At 38.1% G+C, this 22,512-nt stretch overlaps 1 protein-coding gene across 1 annotated transcript in view; it reads left to right on the top strand.

Moving 5' to 3' along the window:
- Window positions 1-22,512, top strand: part of MAN1A1 (mannosidase alpha class 1A member 1) — a 143,557-nt gene that overhangs the window by 22,609 nt on the left and 98,436 nt on the right. Inside the window, exon 2 of the mRNA XM_034060992.1 lies at window positions 16,068-16,164. Coding sequence (XP_033916883.1) covers window positions 16,068-16,164 — 97 coding nt within the window. The remainder of the gene's footprint in view (window positions 1-16,067; window positions 16,165-22,512) is intronic.

The raw sequence follows: 22,512 nt of genomic DNA, 5'->3' as shown, positions 1-22,512 counted from the left end.
GGAGAAAGAGGTAATAATAAGACATTGATTCTTATGGTGTATTTAGTGATGCTATTTAAGCCTGTTCTGAGAAATGTTCCTGTTTGTCAAATATAGGACACATCAAATGAAACTACTAAGTGACAAAATCAGAACAAACCTGTTCTTCATACATCATGTTGTAGACCTGTAAAGCCCTTTATGCAGGATGTCATGTATGTAAAGAATATTAATAGTTCAGAAAACATTTGAGTAATTTCAAGAAATAACTGTTCTGGAGATTATTAATCATACAAGCGTCACATCTGGCTCTGAAAGTCCCTGACTCTCAAGCTCCAAACATTTCAATTACTCATAGGAAGTATTTGTTTGCTTGTACTGTACCTAAACTTTTGTTAGGGATAGGAAGCTGCAGTAGATAAGCCTTTTAGATTCTCATCTAGCAGTCAGTTTTTTGTGTTGGGGATCTTATAAGAACTGTAATTGTTGTTACCTGGCTTGTACTGAGTGAAACCTATTTTTGAGAGAGCAGCAACCACCAAAAAAAAACAGCCCTGAAGTTAGATGCTGGAATTATTTCAGACTGCCATGAACAGAGCTCCTGCCTATCTTAAACAGAATTATGTTAGTATTACCTAAATGCTGAATTGATGGGCAGCAAACATGGGGAAAGGTCTGTTCCATTATGAATGTTGTGAGGATGTCAGGAGGTCCCTTCCAGCTCTTCCCTCAGTGGCAGGAGGGGGAGCACCCAGGTCCCCCTTTGCTGCATAAGTTACTTTGCAGATATGACCAGAGCATCAACAGATTTATTGTCCTGTTCCAAGACGCACTATGTGCCCTCAAACACCTGAGTTGTTTCCCCCATTTTTTCCTTCCCAAATTCTTTCAATTTACCATACTTATCACTTCCCAATTAAACATAAGGGTAGACTTGAAAAAGGAATCAAGCCCCAAGCTGGATAGAGAGCATTCCTTGGGGGGGGGGGGGGGGAGGGAGTGGAGGGGGTGTGTGTGAAGGGAGGGGGGGGAGGGAGAGATTTTGGGAAGAAATGTGAGAGAAAAGAACAATTTATGTATTTTCCAAAAATATTTCATTCGAAAATAGAATCTTCAGATTTTACAAAATTTGCTCATGGGCAGCCAGTAAACCAGAAATGAAAATTGACAGGACCTGTCAAGTAGGCTGCTGGGGAAGCTCATTCCCTGCCTGATCTGCATCTCACCCTTCAGCCTGCCTGGAAGGGACTTGTCAAATTTGGCTTTCTATCCACAGCAAGTGAAGCTGATGTGTTTTTTAGTTGTTTGGCTGTTGGTTTTTGTGGGTCAAGGGGAAGCTGTTTCTTAAACATGGATAGCTGGATTTTCAGCAGGGTCCTTCTCAACCAGCTCTACTCTACCAGACATTTTGTAGCTCAGTGACTTGACACAAGTATTATTTTTTGGAGGTTGCTATTATGATTTGGATGTTATATGATTTTGGTTTCACTTTTGCCACGTAATTGGGCTCATCTTTGAAGTATTTATTAGAAACAGCTGCAGCAAACTTCCTAGATGGTTTTGGGTAGTTGATGCTGCACTATCTAAAACAGTTTGAGGGAGAGCAAACACTTCGTCTCTTCTGTGTTGTAGTTTTAAGTACAGTAAATGCTTTGATTGATCTCCTTTGGAAAACTTAAAGCTTAAAGAGCTGATCTGGAAAACTTGTGTGATTTTGCATATCTGCCTGAAAAAAAAGCAAGAGAATTAAAAGAAAGGAGTATGTGTGCTAGAAAATAAGTCCTATCTGCAGTCTTTCTCCAAGTTTGCAGGTCTGTTAACTCCGTAGCTGGCTTTCCTGTTCCTGTGGAGAAAGGGACAGAAATTTCAGATAGTTGTTTGATTACACTGTGATACCACATGTGTTTGTGTGAAGTAACTTTCTGTGGTGAAAACTGGTATGTTTAGAAGGCAGTGCAAAGCTGATTTTTTTTCCCCAGTGTGGGATCAGAGGTTGTTTAGCCTGGAGAAAAGGATGCTGACAGAAGACTTTATTGCTTTCTGCAGCTACCTGAGGGAGGTTGTAGTGAGATGGATGTCATCTCCCAGGTAACAGGTGACAGGGCAAGGGGAGAGTTAGATTGGATATTTAGATTTTTTTTTTTTCAGCAAAAGGGTTGTCAAACACTGGAAAGTGGTGGAGTCACCTTTCCTGGAAGTATTTAAAAGACATGTATGTGTGGTGCTTAGGGGCATGGGTTAGTGGCGGATTTGGCAGTGCTGGGTTAATGATTGGACTCGATGATGTTAAAGGTCTTTTCCAACCTAAATGATTCTATATTACTATGATTCTATAATAAGTCTCTACCAGGTGGGTGGCATGTCTCCTCCTAATGACACTACACTGCATGAAAAGTCATCACACCGTTAGCTGTGTTACAGATAGCACAAACTGGAATTACACTCCATTTGTGCTGTGAAAGCTATAAGGCACTTTTTGTTAACAGCTTAGGAAGTGAAGTATGAAATTTGGGCCACTATGACCATCTGGTCTCTTAAATCTTTCTGTTTCCCATTAAGTTGTCACTCTCTGTATCTTCTGGCTATGATTCCTGAGTGTTTGCCTTTTCAGTAACAAACCCAATGTTTGTGTCTTTCATTTTGTCCTTTCTCTTTTACAAAGACGTTCAGAAGGAGACCTTGCTTTCTCTATGCCTTTACTTTTGTCTTGTTCTCTTTTTGTCCATTTAAGAATAGAGCTAATTTTTCAGCCTTTCCGTTGATGAAAATATTTCCGTCTTTTAACTGAATTCTTTCAGTTTCTTCAGTATCCTCTACTGCCAGGAGGTGTTTAGAACAGAAACCTAGTATTTATCTTGACTGTTTTAATTGCGTATCAATTTTATGGTTTTCCATTCCATTTCCTTGTACAACTGAGCATCTGATTTCTTTTGCCTGTCATGAAAGCATGAGTACCGATACTCTTCATAAGCCTGAGACAGCTCTTATCAAATCCATGTTAAGCTGATGAAATATTAGCAAGACTAAAATTTTCTATCTATCTCATTTATAAAGGCTTCTTGCCCAGGAACCTTTTGATATATAAGAAAGGTTATTAATTAATGCTTTACACAGCATTTATGTATAGCACCGGAAGAGATGCTACCTAAGGATTAAATATCTTCTCATACATAAAAGCAGATTTGTATAGCTTTTTGAGGTTGTTTTTAAATTGTATCCTTCCAAAAAAGGATTTACTGCATACACATACTTTCCAATATAAAGGTATAATTTCCAAGCTGTCATCCTTAACTCCAGCTTGACTGAAGGAAATTGTAGACACCAGTAGATAGTTTTTCTTCTGTTGGGCATGAGGACAAGTGTTTTATTACTTTTTTTTGCAGATGTGTTTATGTGAACTGGAAAGCTAATTTATAAATCTGGTCACTGTTCTGTAACATATATACACTATGGTAGTGGAATTAAGCAAAAAGCATAACATCCGAGTGTCATGTGTTTTGGAAACTTCACCAGCACTGGTTGTGTTAGGATCTACAGGACAGGTAATTACATAAATGTTTCAAGGGGAAAACAAAGGACTCTTAAAGAATACTAATATTTAGGTTTACAATATCAGTTTCAAATGCTGTGATAAAACTGGGAAAGGAAAATAACTAGTATGTTTTCTGTTGTGGTGGTTCTGTCACTGTTTGTACACAGAGATGTGATGACTAATTTACAATAACAAATTCTTACCTCAGAAAATTTTCTGCAATACAGACCATGTTTCCTGCAGAAATAAATCTTTCTTAAATTTTCTTCTGAAATCAGGTGCAGCCTTGAGGAAGCTGTTTGATCAGTCCTGACCAGGATAAGTAGATGTAAATGTGAAATGGGTAGAAATCATGAATTCGTACATGACACTAAATCTTCATCATTTTTCACCAGGATCTGATTATCTAAATTGTTCTTCTTGAATCTTTCTATAGTCAGGCAAAAAGTAGATAGCTCTTAACTTCCTGTCAGATATGAGCTGGCAGTGTTTTGCATAGCTAAAGCAGTTTATTCAGTATAGAAAAATCCCCTGAAATATTTCTGGAGGCTGGGAAAAGCCATTTAACTCATAATTCTCTTCTAGAATATTTAAAAAAGACAGAATCTTGGGCTGGAATTTGAGCTGTGTCCTTGTTTTTGATGGGGAGAAGCAGGTCAATTTGCTTGCTCTGTAAATTTTAGGTAAATACGTGCAAGCCACATTGAATTTAATGGGACCACACGATAACTTGGTCTGAAGGTCTGAGGGGTTCTGGTCTGGCTGTGGCATAACAGGCTTATTGCCAAGCAGCTCAGATGGAGCTGCTCAGGGCTGTGCCCTCTTAAGATTGGAAGTGCCCAGATGGAGCTGACACAACCTCCCTGGGTAGCCTGACCTCAGGGAAAAGCCTTTTCCTTCTGGGCCATATGGACCTATTTGTTGATTGAAGCTCCTTGTCACTGTGGCTCCCTCTTCTTGACCACGGCAGGTACTGGGAGCTGCTGTCAGTCCCTACCCCAGAGCTGTCTCCCCTCAGGCTGAACCAGTCCCATCCATCAGCCTCTCCTTGAGAGGCAACTGCTTGGGCCCCACCTCACTGGACTCACACCAGTTTACTGGTATCTTTCCTGTACTGGGAGGCCCAGAACTGGGCACAGTATGTAGATGTGGTCTCCTGAGTGCTGCTGGAAAGTCAACAGCTTGCTGTGCACCACAGTCCCAGCATCTTCCTTGCAGAGCTGCTCTCCAGTCCAGGCCTCTCCAGTCTGTACCATCACCATTTGCTCCTGCTGAATTTCATGAAGTTCATGAACAGGTTGGCCTTCTCCTCCAACCTGTCTCTGTCTCTGTGACTGGGAAACCTGATTCCCAGATAAGGTGGAGAAGGGAAATCCCAATTTGGTGTCACCTGAAATCTTGATGAGGGTGTACTGCCTCACATCCTCCAGGTCTCTGATAAAGGGGGGGGGGGGGGGGGAAGTTCCTCATTAACTGATATATAATAGTTTTTCTAACTGGTTTATGGTTTTACGTACTGTTATTAGCTACTGAACTAGCTTGGTAATAGTCCCAAATCCACTAATAATGCATGGCTCACTGTTTAATTCTTTTTCCATAAGAAAAAACTACTGCCAAAAAAAAACTGTTTAGAAATACTTGCTTCAAATGAAAGCAATTAAATAGAAGAAAATGTAATTAAAGAAAAATTGCACTTAGAAAGCGCACCTGAAATTTTGCTTTCCAGTGCCAGATTGGCATTCCTATCAGAACTAAAACAGCAAGGATACTCTCTTGGCCCTCCCAGTTTCTGACGTGTGCCCTGGTAGGGAAGCAGGACTGTGGGGTGAATATAGGCTCATTCTGCAAGGGGAAGAAACTTTTAAGTGCCTTGTTGTTTTTTTTTTTGGCTGTTGTTAATGTTGGATTTTTGTTTTGAAAGACACCATGGTTAGGCCTGGATGTATGGACATTTTCCATATAATGGGGTGGTCTAACATTTGTTACTTACTGACTTAAGCAGCAGGGCATAACTTAGAAGAGTGGGAGGGAGATAAATTGGAACTTCAATATGTGAAAAGAAAAATAAACAGGTTCTTTAAATCCACCTTAATTTTTATGAATTTTAATCATGCTCTAAAACAGCAACTTGAACCACCTTGATGTTAATCACTTCATCTGGATGTGTTGTACTGCATAGCATTGTGGTTATTCTTTATTTACATTACCCCTGGTGAGATAGGGAACTTCAGTAGCAGCACGGCTATGTAGTGCCAGGTACCTAACACGTAGGAGACACAGTCAATACTATGAATAATTTATAATCTAATTAGAAACAAACCTTATCAAATAACTGTTTAAAGAACGGTAGGAAAAAAAAAACTGAGAACAAAAGCATGATTGTGTTGTGCAGTTGCAGGAGCCTAGCTGTTCACACTGTTCAGCTTGGGAGTTCCTGGAAACTGTAGCAAGTCATAAGTAGACCAGGGGAAAAAAGACTCTTGAGTGGGATGAGTCTATGCCACTGTTCTTTGTAAGAGTAGTATTTCCACAAATTACTTTCTTTTTTTCTTTCCCTTTTATGCCATTAGTCAAATTATGCATGAACTTCAGAGGCTGCTACTAGTTCTGCGTAAGATCAAAGAAATACATTACTTTTTTGTACAACTATGCAATGTTTTTCTGCTTTAAGTGAAAATACTTCAGCTTGCTTTCTGGTTATTATCAGTAATGGACAATGACTTGCACATTACCTTATGATTTGGTATGTTTCTCTTTAATAGATGTTTCATGAACGCAAAACATATGATTTGGCTCTGTAAAAATTAGCCGTCAGCAACTCTCCTTAGGAAAAAAAAAAAACTACTGGCGCATCACTGATCTGTCCATCACAAAGATTTAAAAGTAAATCCAAACTGCTGAAATAAGAGGTTGTCTGAAGAAACATCATCTGCCTCTTATGCTAGTAACAAGAAAATAATTTTGAAGTCTCTCTGTTAAAGATTCCGTCTTTTTTGTTAAGGGTTTGAAGAAGACTCAGCTTTGGAGAAATACAGTGGTCTTGAATGACAAGCTGTATTTCCCAAAATGCAGATCTTGGTAACAGTTGCTAAGTTGTAAGATAGGGCCTGTAAGGCTTATTCTTTAGACTGGTCTTTTGTTTGTAACAGGATGATTTGGATGGTTCATTTAAGATTTCCATCTTTTGCATGTATACAGATGCAAATGCCAACTAAAACAAATTGAAAATAGAGCATCTTCAACATTAATGTCATCTATGCTCAATTTCATAAAGCTACACTTCAATACTATATTTTCATTTCTTTTTCCACTGGTGCAGTTACTGGGAACATGTTGGTTTCCCTACTAGTAACTGAGTTGGAGGCTAAAGTAGTTCAACAGCATCTTAATTTAAAGCAGATGTTTCCAGGAAAAACTCAAAATGCTTACAGAATGTACTGAAATTGCAGCTTACTTGGGGATGGGGGGGAACCAAACAAATACATCATCAAAACCCCTCAGTTTTAAAAGGAAGTAGTGATTTCTTGCATATCTATTTTGCTTTCTATACATTGGGCAAAAGACAGCTGAAGTTGAGTGAATGAATCTAAAACTGACCTACTTTGGATGTTTCAAGTTTGGATGAACGCTGTTATGTTAGATTTGGGTAACTATGTGGGCAGGATTTTTGAACCATGGTTTTCTTTTCCTGAAATTGGTAATTTCATTTGGCTGAAATTAGCAAGACTTTGGCTTGGGAAAGAGCAATGACAGTGTTCTTCATGGAAAGTGTTTATATGTTGTTCTTGCCTTCCTAATTTTTGGCTAGTCAAGGAACGGGTTTCAGCTAGGATGCTTCTGTTCTCTGTTAAACAGTTTGGGTTTATTTATATTTGTGCTGTTAGGGTGGCCAAGTAAGAAGTAAGCTGTAGATACCAGCTTGTACTGAGTGATGATATTATTTGGAGTATGCAGGTGATCTCTGGTCTTCCTTCAAGTTTCTCTGCCTTATCACCCTGGACTTCTACTAAAATGAACCATGCAATAGTTAAAGCACTATGGCCCAGCTCTCAGAAACTAACTGTAAAGCATTCTAGTATCTCAAATTTTTCAGTAGATTCTGATTTTAGAGGTACTTTACTGTTCAGCAAAGAGAGGTATGCCTGATGAATGAGTAAAATGTAGCTTGTTATCATTGAGTAGTTTGGTATGTCATATAATCATTTTCAAATGAACTCATGTTTTTTTGGTGCAGACGTATCAAAGCATCAGGGCTGCTGTTCTTATTATTTCTTACATGAAGTAGTCTCATTTTTCCTGTGTGCTTCTGCATTAAATAAAATGTGCAGTAATAGAATAAGCATAGAAAATATCTTACCTGCAAATTTCCTGTTTTCTTTAGTTACCTTCTAATTAGAATTCTTGCTACGGAATTAAGAGGATAATTGATTCCTTTTAAAATGTGTAACGGAATGCAGCACTGTGCAACGCCTGTCCCTGGTTAACAAATGATGCCCAGAACAGCATATGATGAATATTAGTTGAATAGTTTAATACACTGCTAAAGAGGTTTACAAGCTACTGTGAAGAGTAGAAAATATAAGAATTGAAGCTTATCTGTAACTTAACATGTGGGAATAATATTTAACATTTCTGTCAGGCTTTCCACTTGAGGATTTTGAAGTGCTTTGCAATACAAATGACAAATTAATCTTCAGAATATTCCTTAATGTTGTTATTTCTCCTCTTAGTTCCTTTTCTTATATGCAGATATTAGATTTTTTGTTTTAATTTATTTTTGTAGGGAAGAAATTAACTATATGTAGGATGCTGAAATGCTGAGGACTAGCAGGATTTTGCTCACATATCCCTTTAAAACAGAGCATTAAATACAGAGATATATACAATATTTCAGTATATGATGTGCATATTTAATATTTATGGAGAATCCCATAAATCAGTTTGACTAGCTAAGCTCTATTGTGACTGTAAGAGTTGTGGGTGTTTTCCCATCTTGGTGTGCGGCAATGCCTTGCACTGTGTGCAGCACTCTTGGAAAAACTGGAGTTGTTAAAGAGTTCCCCGGTCCTGTCACAATGCAAAATGAAGCCATGAGCTAAATGGCAAGCACCTAAAGTTCCCCAAATCTTTATCTGCTGCTTCATGGAAAACAGCAATTGGGAACCCATGTTACTGGCCTGTTAACTAATACAAAAGTCTCCTTCGGGGCCTTTCTTGGCTAAGTGAAGTCCCTGTATGAAGCACTCCAGGAACACCTGCAGTCTGCATGGCCATGTGTTGACACAGGAGTCACGGACAACGCGGAGACGATCAATGTGATCAAGTGATTGCCAAAGTTTATTCAGATACAGTGCTCCTTTTATATCTTTACACCCTTAGGTTTCTTACGTAACAGCCTTGGATACTGAGCTCTAATTGGTTAGTCTAGAGGTTACTACCGTTTACAAAGCTAATGTTTATAACTTGTTATAATTGCAATTAAATACCTTACTCTAAAAATACAGTGGGAAACTACAACCTTGGCAGAGATCATTCTCTGCACGTTTCCAGTGGAAAATTACAGAGGCCTAACAAGACGATTGACCTTGCTTATGCCTGCCAAAAATCTTCTTACTTTACAGTAACAAGGCTCAGGGTATCGGGATCGCTCACTACGTGGCCTTGGCTCTTTAAGAATTCCCACAGCCATGGGGAGTGGTTGTCATCTACCTGCTAAATTAGTGACTGTTAAATAAACATTGACAGTGTGTAGCTTGCTTTTAACCGGGGATGATGTCATTAGGAAATCAGGTTAGAAATACAAGAAATCTGTCAAGCTTCAGATTAGCAATAATTTTTTTGCAGGCAGGTAAGAAATGGTGATATGCATATATATATGTGTGTATATATAGGAAGGATCATAGTGACAGGATTTATTTTACATGTCTTGAAAGAGAAAAGCCAAATTTCTGATGCCAGTAGAGAAAGGGAATATGTTGTCATTTGTATCTTCTTCTGTCAGATTGAAGATGATCTCAGGAGTCCTTTCCTACATAAACCCTTTTGTGATTCTGATTCACTGGGTCTCCTTTAGTTTCAGGTGTTGGTTAACAGTAATGGGAATGGAAAGTAAGAAAGTAAGGCTTTCTAAAACTTGAGGTTTTCCTAATGGTTAATGTGATATTGTTGGCAGAGTGAAGAAACCAACTAGTGGGTGTGTTGTGATCATAAACTTCCAGCACTGGTAATACTATGAGACACTGTGGTGGGTTCACCTGGGTGAGCAGCCAAGCACCCACACAGTTCTTAGCCCACCAAATGAGCTGCAGGAAAGAATGGCTAAAGTCAAGAAACTGCTTGGTCAAGATAAAGACTGCTTATTAGGTGAAGGAAGGAAGGAAGGAAGGTGCAGGGACAAGTGATGCCAAGGCAGTCACTCACCACCTCCCACAAGCAGTCTGATGTCCAGATTCTGGGCAACAGCCACCTTGGAAACTACCTCCTTTTTCTGCTGTCCCAGCTTTTATTGCTGAACATGATGCTGCATAGTAGTCAATATCCCTTTGGCTAGCTGGCCCAGCTGTGTCCCCCTCCCAGCCTCTTGGTCAAGCCAATCCTACTTGTCAGGGAGAGTGGGAAAGGGGCAGGAGTTGGAAAAAAGGAAACCTTCGATGTTGTACAAGCACTGTTCATCAGTAGCTAAAACATTGCTGTGTTATCAACATTATTTCAGCCACAAATTCAAAACACCATATGGGCTACTGTGAAGGGTGCTAACTCCATCCCGGCCAGACCCAGCATAGTCATCAACGATGCAAGTTGATTTGTACAGGAGAAAACTTTTAGTGGAATGTGTATAGAGGTTTCTTACAAATTCTAGGGATTTTCCTTTATTTCCCTCGCTGATGCTGTGGAAAAATGCAGTATGATTTACTTCTCTCCTTCCTGTAGCGCTCCTACAGAAAGGAGGGAAGATGCAGGGAGACTAGGCTGAGTGAACATGTAGTTCTGCTAAGGAGAAGTCTGAAAGGTGAGAACTTAAAAGTGTATGGAGTTCAGTGTAAACTGAAAAAAAGATTATTTAATCTAGCAATGAGAGTTTAGTAGAGATTAGGCAAGCAAATTGTAATGTTTTCTTCAGAGTCTGGGTTTTTTGTTTGGGTTTTTTTTCTTTTTTATTAGGCTTTTTGTGTTGGGTTTTTTTTCTGCTGGGTTGGTTTTTTTTGCATTTTTTTTTATTATTTGTTGGTTCATTCTGTTTGTGGGGTTTTTTAACTTATCTCTTAATTTCCTGGTCTTCCCATCTCTTAGTCCTCTGCCTTCCTCCCTTGTCTTGGCATGGTTTAAATGACTGTTGAAGATCAGGATGATACTATTTCATGCAGTTTATTTTTTTTCCTTTAATATCCGAGTTCTAGAAGATGCTTGAACTCTTTGTGACATCCCCTTTTGAAATCTGCCCATCTTGTATGTAATGGCTAAAAATAAACCTTATTAAGTTATTGTTTTTACTCCACCTGGTACTGCAGTAGTTTGCATCTAAATACCATTATTATTGTGCTTATTCAGCATTACTCTTGTTTTCTGACCATGTTTTGTGCCTGGACTCCTGGGTACTCCAGTTTGAATAGAACTGTATTTTGCACATTTCATGTGTCTTGCATTCCCTGTAGACATTGTGTCAGAGTGCTTTGGAAGTCGGCAGTAACTAAAATACCAACAGATGGGAGTGCATTAGCATCACCTTTTGGTTGGGTAGCATTATAACTGTAGAGAAGACTTTCATATTTGCTTTTTGCTTCTGGAGAACAAATGTGTGGGTCTTTTTTATTTTGTTTTTGGTTTTATTCTTACTTTGTTTTTCCAATGTTCAGTGGGTTTAGGATTTCAAAATTATATTTCAGAATGCTTCACTTAGAGTTCAAGAAAGAAATTTACAGGTCTATCAGACCTTCACCTTTTTCTTCCAGATGATTTTGCTGATATCATTTACACTACCATACTTTGCTATACTGCAACAGAAGTGGGGCAGTATTTGACATTTTCTGACTTTATGGGTAAAAATCAGGCCCCTCCCTTTTTTCTTTCTTTTTTTTTTTTTTCTAAAGATCTAAAACCAGCCAGCTTCTTAGTGAAGCAGTGCTCGGTAGTTAAGCCTTCAGCTGCTGCTTCTGATTGTGGGTGACCTAAAGTAGCGCTCCATTGGAAGCAGACTTTTGTTGATGTAGACACAAGCCTTCCTAGTGTGCAGTAAGGCTCTTCTAGAGTTTGAGGTTCAGTGAATGTATCTTAATAAAACTAGAAGAACTGAGGAATATGAAACTCTGCCTATTGACATCCTGGGGGACTAATAAGAAATTAATTGAAAGTACTCAGGTGAATGATTTTATTAGACTGCACAAGACTTTATATCTGGAATCATCTGGTCAAAAGCTGTTCTACTCTTCATCATAAAGAATTTTTTTTTTTAACAGGATCCCTAATGTTATGTTGAAATATGGATGTTCTCAATAATGGTAATCTTTATTTAGACATTTTAAGTGATCAACACTATTTGTAGCCAGAGACAGGATTAAAAGTGCCTTTGTGAATTAAAAAAGTCTGGAGATAATGATTTGGGGCTGTCTCATGCAAACAGAAAGATGAAGACTGCAAAGATAGAGGGATTTCTCAAAAAAACCCAAAAACCCTGTTAAATTAATTCCTGAACTACCACTGCAAAGAGTTTTGCCTAGCACTTCAAAGAATAATTATCAGTGGGCTGGATCTGTGCATATTGCTGCTCAATATTTTAGAACGTTTTCATTCTTATGTAGAAATTAAATCTATTCACAAATAGGTAATATAGGAAAATCTAATACAGTTCTGTAGTTTCCACAGGGGGGAAAGCATATAGAGTATTTCTGATGTACTGGCGTCTAGAAATGGGGACTTCTTTGGTGGGTTTGAAGCCCAAAATCACTTGTCCAGCAAGCAATGTTGATTAAGGTAGGGTTTTTTTAGGGTAGTGAACCTATAGGCTGTTTGTCTACTACAAACAGTACCACTAAGTCCTAGTAAATTTCTGCTAAATAGCCATTCACATGTGTGTCTAGCTGGGATAACTCTTGTCCTTTTGAAACACTAGAGGGCTCGCTGACTATTTTTGGAGGGTTTTTTTCCATGTTATGTCCATAAACCTCCAAATACCCAAAGCAAGCATGTTCTAAAGGTGTATTTTCTTCAGGGGAAACTTACTAAGGTTGGTATTTTTATCTATATCTAGGCCTTCTCAAAGAGTTCTAAATTACCACTTTGATTAGCCAAAAGAGGTGAATCTACTGAGATAATCTAATTCTGGTGGCATTTTGTTTGTTTTATTTTGTTGTTGGGTTTGGGTTTTTTGTTTTCCAAGGAAATATTTCTTAATGCTTTGGGCTTTTTTTCAGATTACTGAGTTTGTTTGTCTGGTTGGCTTTTCTGATTCATGTCTTATATTCATGTATATCATATCATGCTGTTCCAATATGAGTTGTGGTCAATGGCTTGATGTCTGCTTGGAGATTATTGACAAGTGGTGTTCTAAAGTTGGTAGTAGGACCGGCAGTGTTTAACAATGTGGTCAGCAACATGGACAGTGGAATTGAGTGTACACTCAACATGTTTGCCAGCGACACCCAGGCGTGTGGTGCAGTCAACATGCTGGAAGGAAGGGAGGCCACACAGAGGGATCTTGACACACTTGGGAAGTGGGCCTGTGTGAACATCATGAAGTTCAACAAGGCCAAGTGCAAGGTCCTGCACATGGATCAGGGCAATCCCAAGTACAGCTACAGGTTGGGTAGAGAATGGATTCAGAGCAGCCCTGCAGAGGACTTGGAGGTGCTGATGGGAAACAGCATGAGCCAGCTTCAGTGTGCACTCGCAGCCCAGAAAGCCAACTGTATCCTGGGCTGCATCAAAAGGAGTGTGACCAGCAGGTTGAAGGAGATGATCCTGCCCCTCTGCTCTGCTCTTGTGAGAGACCCCACTTGTAGTACGGCATTCAGCTCTGGGGCCCCCAACTCAAGAAAGATGTGGACCTGCTCAAGCAAGTCCAGTGGAGGGCAATGAAGATGATCAAAGGGCTGGAATACCTCTCCTATGGAGACAGACTTGAGACAGTTGGGCTTGTTCAGCCTGGAGAACAGAAGGCTCCAGGGAGACCTTAGAGTAGCCTTCTAGTACCTAAAAGGGACCTACTGGAAATCTGGAGAAATTTTGCTTGCAAAAGTTTCTGTTTCCTGAACTGACTTGGTGTGGGGATACATGAGCACTGCACTATCTATGCTAGAGTTGGAGCAGGAATATTCTAGGAGAAAAAAGAAAGGAGAAAAGGAAGGACTGGCTTGAGCAATTTTAATTTTGTTGTAATACTGGACCTTTAGGCACTTTTATTCAGCCCACTGACAAGCAGATTAAGAATAAATAAAATATTCTGAAGCGATTTTTATGAAAAAAAAATAAACTTTGACAATGCATAGAAAATGTCAGGTTCAGGCCAGGGCAGTAGTTAGCCTGCTGAAATATTTGACAATTTGTATATTAATATCTAAAGCTGTGCTCACAGGTCTGACACATGATGTCAGTGCAAAATACTTTTTTTTTTTTTGCTTGTTTGTTTTTTTTAAATGTGCAAAATTATCTGAAAACTTCAACTAGTAAATTAGAAAATATCCTGGGGCGAAATGATCAGTTTCATATAATGTTGATCCCAGTAGCCAGGTATTGTGAATACCCAACAGACATAAAGTGTGTCACTTGGCTTCCTATTACTGCCTTGGGACAAAATGCCCCATCCTTGGAGAGCTCCTAAGCTGTTTTGCAATGAAGTCAAGCAAGGGACACACCACTCCTGCCATCAGTCATACTGGTGCCATCCATGGCCAGAGACTATTTCCACAGAGCCACTTACTGCCTTTCAGCTGAGATGTGACCCCAAGCTAACCTTCTGCTTGAAAAATGCTAATGTATTAAGTGCAGATGCCACTTTTTGCATCTGTAAAGCTGGGCCTGTAAGGCCCAGAGTAAATTAACATCCCTGAATTTTCTTGCATGGTAGATACACATCTTTACTTCCATAAATAACAAAGAAATGTTTATTCTCACAAATGTAGCAGTACTCTAGAAAAATATGTTATCTATCATAGTCTGGCTTAATACAGATTTTAAATTGACACAGTTTCTCTATGTGATTTGAGAAAAGGAAAGGAGAAGGAAGAAAGTGCAGGATTACTATTATCAGCATGTCCCAAGGTTGTTGCTTTCAATTTAGGATTATAACTGTTATTTAACAGAATTATCCTTGACACACATGGCCTCAAGAAGAGGTCTGAAAGCAAGAGGGGAAGAGCAGTGTTGTCAGCTGACAGCCTGAAGCAGTATCTTTTGAAAAGGTCTGAAATTGTCACTTTTCCTCTAGAAGATGACCTTTGGCATTCTCAGGGCTGCTCTGCTTTGTAGAAGGGGGGGGAGGAGGGACAACACTGAAGCAAAAATCTCCTTCTGTTATATAAAGTCAGGCTGCTTGTGAGGGCCCGTAAGGAAGATTCTTCCTGAGCAAGCATTAAAGGTGGTCAGTAAAGGCAGTTGCTGGACCTGCTGGAGTGGCAGTGGTTCTTCGTCAGGCTTGCAGAGCTGTGTGCACTGTCCTTGCTGCATGTTTGAGGATGGACAGCTTTGCTCCTGGCCATGCCCCTGGACCACCCCCAGAAAGTGGGGCTAGGTCTGGCTAGTCATGGTGGTAGAGAACATGAGGTTTCCTTGACTAAGCCTGCTGCCTCGTCTTCTGACATGGATGTCCTCTGCACATACCACAGAGCTACTGTGCTGAGCTCCCTGAGGCAGTTTCTCAAAGCAGTATTTACTTGTGGTGCCCCTCTTTATGCACAACATGTTTTTGTAATAGTAGGTTTGGTTGTAAAAGTTTATGGCTATTTGTGCAAAATTACATGTGAAAAGAGCTACAGGTACATACAGTAAAATTTATAGTCATAGAAGATCATGTCATAACAACCTCAAAACCTTTCCTAGGTGTTCTGCCTGCTCAGTCCAGTTTCCTCCTTCTGTTATTAGCCATACTGAGTTTGAATCACCTAGACTTATGCAGGAAAGTGTCTGCCAGAATCTGAAAACTACTGTGAGCTTAATTTTGACCTCAAAAATTCCAGCTCTAGGAGAAAAAAATACTCTTTAAAAATGTTGCTTCCCTCAGCTTCAGAGGTGTATGCTTAAAAGAAATAAAACCTTATTTGAATTGATATATAGTACAATAAGTCCTAAAATTAATTATTTGAGTGCAAGTTGACCATAAGCATGCAGGTAAAGGTACAGGTGTATGGGACAGACATGGAGTTCGTAGTATAACCATTGCCACCTGGAAGAAGTACCACTGTTGTTCTGTATTTCTATTTCACTATTTCATAGTTCCAATGCATACATCATGAATTTAATTAAGCATTGAATTAAATGTGTTTAATACTAAGAATATTCTTAAGTCAGTATTTGCTGTGGCTTCTTGCTAAATCAACATTATAATCCTGCTTTCGTTTCCCTACAGATGATGAAGCATGCCTGGGATAATTATAAGCGTTATGCATGGGGATTAAATGAATTGAAACCCATATCTAAGCAAGGACATTCAAGCAATTTATTTGGTGAGTAGAGTGTATTTTTGTGCTTAGTGACGTTAGCATAAAACCGTAAATCAGCTGAAAAGCTTACAGGTAATAAATGTGTTCTTTCTACCCTCTGTCATGCAGTGTAGTGTTTCTTGCTTCTGTTAGGTATAAAAAGTACCTGTAAATGAAGGTGATGCTTTCTATGACTTTTATAGATTCCCTTCTGAATGAGAATAAACAAAGCATGTTCTTGCTGCATGATAAAGAAGTAATTTTGTTGCATTAAATACTGCCCTACCTCAAAGTTTTCCTATGGAATTGAACTCATTGACACCACATTTAATAAGCAGGAAACAAAAAATGGGGTGGGGGAGTGAGGTAGGTGAGTGTATGGGGGTAGGTGGATTTATGGGGCAGGAAAAATAAATATAGTACAAGGAACAAAAGATACTTTTGATACTTTTTGCAGTCATAAAAGCTGAAGCTGTCTGCAGTTCTCAGGAATCTATTTCCTTTCCTTAAAAAAAAAACTTGTTAATCTATATCAGTCAGGCTCCCTTATCAGGCTTTCTCTTTCATGAATATAACCATTATTAGCACCTCTAAATGTTGCACAGAAGATGCTTAAATAATGCCCAAGTTGTTATTGATGTAGAACAAATATGGGGCTGAAAAGTTCTAGGAGGAGAGGCACACTGCAGAAATCCAGTTTAATGAGGCAAGACTTTTTCAGTGTCCAAGTGGGACATAAATAGCAGCTGTAGAGCAACAGCATTTTGAGGAAGCAGTCCTATGAACTGTCATCATCTCAAACTTTGCAGAGACAATGCTGAATTAAACTGTTTGACAGCAATTTTTGTATTCAAATAGCTCGTTTTCTAAACAGAAAACTGAAAGATGAACTAATTTCCATAGCTGAGACAAAATCAATACATTATTTTGATTTTAGCAGGAACTTGTTTTGTTGAATGTTTGGAAAAGATAGTTTGAAGTGGAAGCATTTCTTAAAACACCCTAAATAGAGCACTTATCAAATCCTCAACTATATTTGGAAGTTGCTAAGAGACAGCAGTTGTGATTACAAAACTAATTTTGAAAATACTTCTACATTGGACTTGCTGCACTGGTTGTCTACCCAAGGTAACATCAAGAGTGTTACTAGGTAATTATTATGTAGCTAGTTACTGGAGTTTAAACATGAGTTGGGTGCTTGAAAACAAAGTAGATTGGTGGAACTTAAGTCCAATTCCTGTTTTCTTTTGTTTTCTTGAAAACTGAAGTTTTTTAATATCTGCATTCAGATGATTGTAGTTGTACAAATCAGTGTAATATCTGAAGAATTCATGGTTTCTTCGTTTTCTTGGAGGACAACAAAATGTCTCAAATCTTTAATGTAGTTTAATTTTGAGTGAGAAGTGGTATAAGTTCTTAATGATATTGCATGGATTAGCAGAAAAAGCTAATGTGTTGATTCCTGAAACTCTTACATAGTTCTGTGGATGTTGCATAAGAATAAGTCAAGTGTGAAACAGGACAAGTGTTGAATTTGAAAATGAAACTGCATTTAAAGGAGTTAGAGCCAGTCAGTCTAAATGCAGATCACTTTCTCATCCTGGTTATCTAGTATAAGATCTCACTGCTCAGGCGATTTCCCTAGAAACATCTTCACTCTTATTGATCTTGGTGGCAGATCAAAATAAGGATTAAGTCTCTTTCTGCTGAATTGCTTTACAGAATACTAAACAGCAACATATCTGCAAACAGTTCTGTCTCATAAAATACTGCTTTCTGAATCCATAATCTCCTTTTGTTTTTTAGAGACAAATCCTTGTTTCTGTAATGGTGTCCTCAGATCATTAGATCTGATCTGTACCTTCATGCTTGAATTCAACAAATGCTTTCTTTTTCATAAAGCAATAAAACGATGTTCTGGGTATTTTGTTTGTTTGTTTTTTCCCCTTTGCCTTTTTTTTTTTGTCAAATAGTTGAACCTCTTTTTCTCTGAAAGGACAGCAGTTTGGGTTTTTTTTGTTGGATTTATTTTATTTTTCAGTGGATTGCAAACTGTTGACTTACTTCTAAGGTAGTTCTGAATTGAATTAGCTGAGAATAGGTCACCTCCAGCTCTGTGTCCCACAGATCAATGTACAACCTTCAGAAATAAAGTCAGACCCTTCAGTTTACTGTTACCCATCATAACAATCTCAAATTTTTCATGGTCATCTTTCTACTTGATTTCAGGTCTCAATTTTCTGAAGTACAGGTTTCTAATTGTCTTAATAGAAGTAATATATAGCATATTTCATTAGCTAGCTGTTTAACTGTGAGCGCTTCCCCTCCTATGAATTAATTCCTGCAGTTATAGTACTTTGCATATATTGGTAAAGTCTGTTATGGGATAAAGACTTTAAGTACTTCACTGTGGGAAACTGCAGGTTCTGATGTAGCTTACTGGTGCTTGATGTTGTGTAGGTTACAGACAGTATAGCTCTCCTGACACAGGAGGGGAGAGTTGTTTTCAAATGATACTGTTTCTAAGCTTAATTTTGAAAGTACGGATTCTTTAGTCCCTGCTAGTATAGTCCTTGCTATAATGTAGATATATTATGATGGTTGTATCTTGCAGGCATGATGTGTTTCTCTGAAACACAGAAATATAATTGGCTTTTAAGACGTGTAATTACACATAGGTGTGACTTACCTAATACCATCACGAATTTGGCAATTTCAGTGACACAATTGTTAAGCTAAGGGAAGAGGAATACAGTCAGTGGGATGATGACGGAAGAAAGGATGACAACCAGTGGTTCTGACATTGAGGGAAGGAAAAGCATCCTTTAGCACCTCATACAAATTAAAAGTAGTAGAGCTTTTCTATAGCTGAGGATTTCCTGCTGAACTTTGAAATTACATTCTATTTGTCCTAAACCCAGGCCCTGAAACCAGCTTTTGAAGACAAGGACTGCCTTGATCTTGCTGGTGTTCTGTGAGCAGTGTGTGTGAAGAGTGTGTTTGATAAACTGAGGGATTCTTTAGGCTGGTAGGCTGTAGTCATATTCATGTTGTGAGCAGAAGTTGCTTCCTCTCACAAGTGCACACTAAAAATAATTAACTTTAGAGAAAGGTTAAACATATGTAAACTGAAATATTTCCGTTTCAAGCCAAAGCTACATACTTTCCTCTGACCATTGCAAAGTCTTTTGAACACAGCCATATAATGTTTTGATTTCCTTTTTATTTGCCACTTTAGCTTTTACCATGTTGTCTTGGCAAGTAACAAATATTATTGTGAATTTTTATAGTTTAAGAATTTAGTAACAATAACAGCTATTTGAAAAGGCGAAGTGAAACGTCATCAGTTGTTGTCTGCATAGCATGCTTAATTTCATTAAGTGTACAGTTATTTCTAGACTAATCAAGTAAATTTGAATAGCTAAACATCTGTTTGCATCATATCCGTGCATCAACAAAACAAGGCATATCTCCTATGCTGGTGTGACTTCTGCTCCGAGTACTAATCCTTCTTTTGCTATACCTGGTAAAAGTAGGCCCCAAGTAAGTGCTGTTAAGTTGTAATACTTCAACCTTTGAAGTTTCAGCTTACTGTTAAAAATAAAGCTAAAATAGAGCTTTATACACCTACCCTACTAGTGTGGAAGTGGCAAAATCCCAGTTTCGCCAGTTTTTTTCACAGCACCCTACTACCAGCCCCCCAACCCAGGAGCTATTCCTCTTCAAGCCTTCTGTACTTATTTTAAAGCTAATGAGCATTTCCATACTAGCTGAGAGCTCTTTCTAGAAGTGTTTTCTGCACTTCAGTGAGTGTTACTAAAGGGCTTTTTTAATTACCTGTAACTGTCTTTCATGTGCAGTGTTGCCAGTTTAATAATATTGTAACTTGTAGGCATAGTATAATTAGTCTCTGCAAGTGGAGAAAAGGAGCTTTTCTGGAGGGAAAAAGGGAGGCATTTAATAAATACTCAAATCTGCAAAGGAAAAGCACTATAATTTAGCAAGATCCCATTCCTCCCACTTCGAAACGGATTTTCATACTTTCTTCTATGGAGAATTGAGGTCTATGAAGATTTTTAAAGCATGCCAAAATTCATATTCAAAACTGTCCTGCAATGTACAAAAATATTTTTAAACTGTAAGATTATTAATATAGCTTTAGAAAATTACTTGTATGTGTATTTTAAAGATATGTTGCTTTAAACTGAAAAGCTTCGACATGTCTCCCCACCCCCCACTATGTTGTTTTTCTTCACTGTTGCTGCTGCGTTCCTTCGAAATTTAGATTTTGGTATGTGGTCTTAATTTTGGAAGTAAGCCCAACATCTTTCCCAACTAACTTGTGATTTGTCTAAAGAATAGCATTAGCTGATATGTGGATGAATGATTCAACACAGCATTTGTGAGAGGAGGTCAAGCTGCACAACTACTTTTTTTTTCAAAGAAGCTGTTCGGTATGAAGATGAGTTGATTGCCTTTTTAGACTTCCAAAACGTATTTTCCAGGGTTACTACTCATCTTTTGGAGGGATTCTTTGCTGCTGAGGCCATGCTCTCAAATTGCTTATCACAGTTCTGGAAAATCAAGTGACCAGAGTGACAGTTTAGCAGCACTAAAAAGTTACTTGAGGTAGCTACAACAGTGTCAAATTGCAACCAGTTTCATGAACCCAGAAGGATTCCCCAGCAGATGATAACTGCACTTTGAAATAGCAAATGAGGTCTAAAATACCTAACTTTAAACTGGCACATAGTGGCTCAGGAGATACAATTCTAAGTTAATGCACAGAACCAGGCAGACTTCAACTCAAAGTAAAAAAGGTTGAAAACCCATAGAAAGTAGCATAGGTGGAATGAACAAGGATTTCTTGTTCATTGTCAAGAACTATACCCTTTGTAAGGGGTGGAAATACCAAATCAGTGGACAGCATGTTCGAAAAACCAAAATAAGGTAGCTTGTAATGAAACATGTAGCTAAACTGCTTGGGTGTCAGAAGCAATGGAGGAAAATTTCATCGAGCTCCATTAAATGCAGACACCAGAGCTGGCACCAAAATGCACAGATGTACACAATCATAGAATGAGAAAATATCTTGAGTTGGAAGGGACCCATAAGGATCATCAAGTCCAACTCCCTGCTCCTTGTAGGAGCATAGCTATCTGTAATATATTAAATATGTAAATAACAATAATTTATAAAATATACTAAAACATATATAATGTACATAATATACTAAAATAAAATAGTAATGATTAGAGAATGATTCTAGAAATACCACAACATTGTTTCATATTACACATATGAAAAGCTAGATCTCTAAAAACATTGAAATTATTTCTTTTCCCACTCTTACCAGCTGGTAATAGTGACTGAAATTAAATATGTTAGGGTTTCTGAGGGTTTGCCAGTACTTAAGTAAGATTTCCATGTTTTGGCATAGCATACTTTAATAATTAATCACTCCTGACACTTTAAATTGCTAATGATATTGGATAGGAGACATTTCAGTGAACTTCAGATAAAGGAAAACATTGTTTTGCAGTCTTAGTCAGCTTTTGAAACAGTGCTGTAAGAAACCTACAGCTCAAATAAATATGTTACCTTTGTCAAACCTATATGTGTCCTTGAATAGATTGAGAATAATATAGTTCAATTGTTCATGTCCAATGCATATACAGCTGAAAAAAATTGGATGCTTGATTGATTTCTTATATTTGCATATTTAATGTTACAAAGTGTCTGTTCATATTCCCCATGTTAAGAAAATCCGAATTGTTCTTAATGGACAGATTAAGAAAACATTGCGACAGTTTATGTTTATGTATTTTTGGCTGGAATGTTGAATCTGAAACTGCAAACTGGAGGAAGATTCCATAGAATACATGTGCTTTGACTAAGCTTCCTCAACTGGAAGATGACAAAACAGGTTTGCTTCACTGGCTGAAAACAATGATGAGTCTAAGATCATGAGGGTGATACTGAGTGCAATTGAAATACAACTATGTACAAAATTTTCTTTGTTTTCTCTACAGTAGTACAAAGTAACCCTAAAGAGCAGTTCTTCTGACAATAATAGAGGAATTTTTAACATTTTCACTTTAATTTAAGGGATATCTGTTATTATTTGTATGTGCTGAATTTTGACTTGATCACATTAATGAAATTACAAATATAAATGTCCTTCATTAATTTTCATACTTCATATGAGAAACAGAGAAATGTAACATTTTCTGGAAGAAAAGCCAGTATTCTATTCAACTTGTACAGTCATGCAAGAACAAGAAACCCTAGTTTATTACACTTGTTGCAATGGTGAACTATCATAGGTGAGGGAGCTAATGTATTGTATGACCTGAGGCCACTTCATCTTTC

The sequence above is a fragment of the Melopsittacus undulatus genome, chromosome 3, assembly GCF_012275295.1.
Source record: "Melopsittacus undulatus isolate bMelUnd1 chromosome 3, bMelUnd1.mat.Z, whole genome shotgun sequence".
In the NCBI taxonomy this organism is placed as follows: Eukaryota; Metazoa; Chordata; class Aves; order Psittaciformes; family Psittaculidae; genus Melopsittacus; species Melopsittacus undulatus.
Note: the sequence above shows the minus strand (reverse complement) of the source record. Positions and strands in the feature narration are given on the sequence as shown.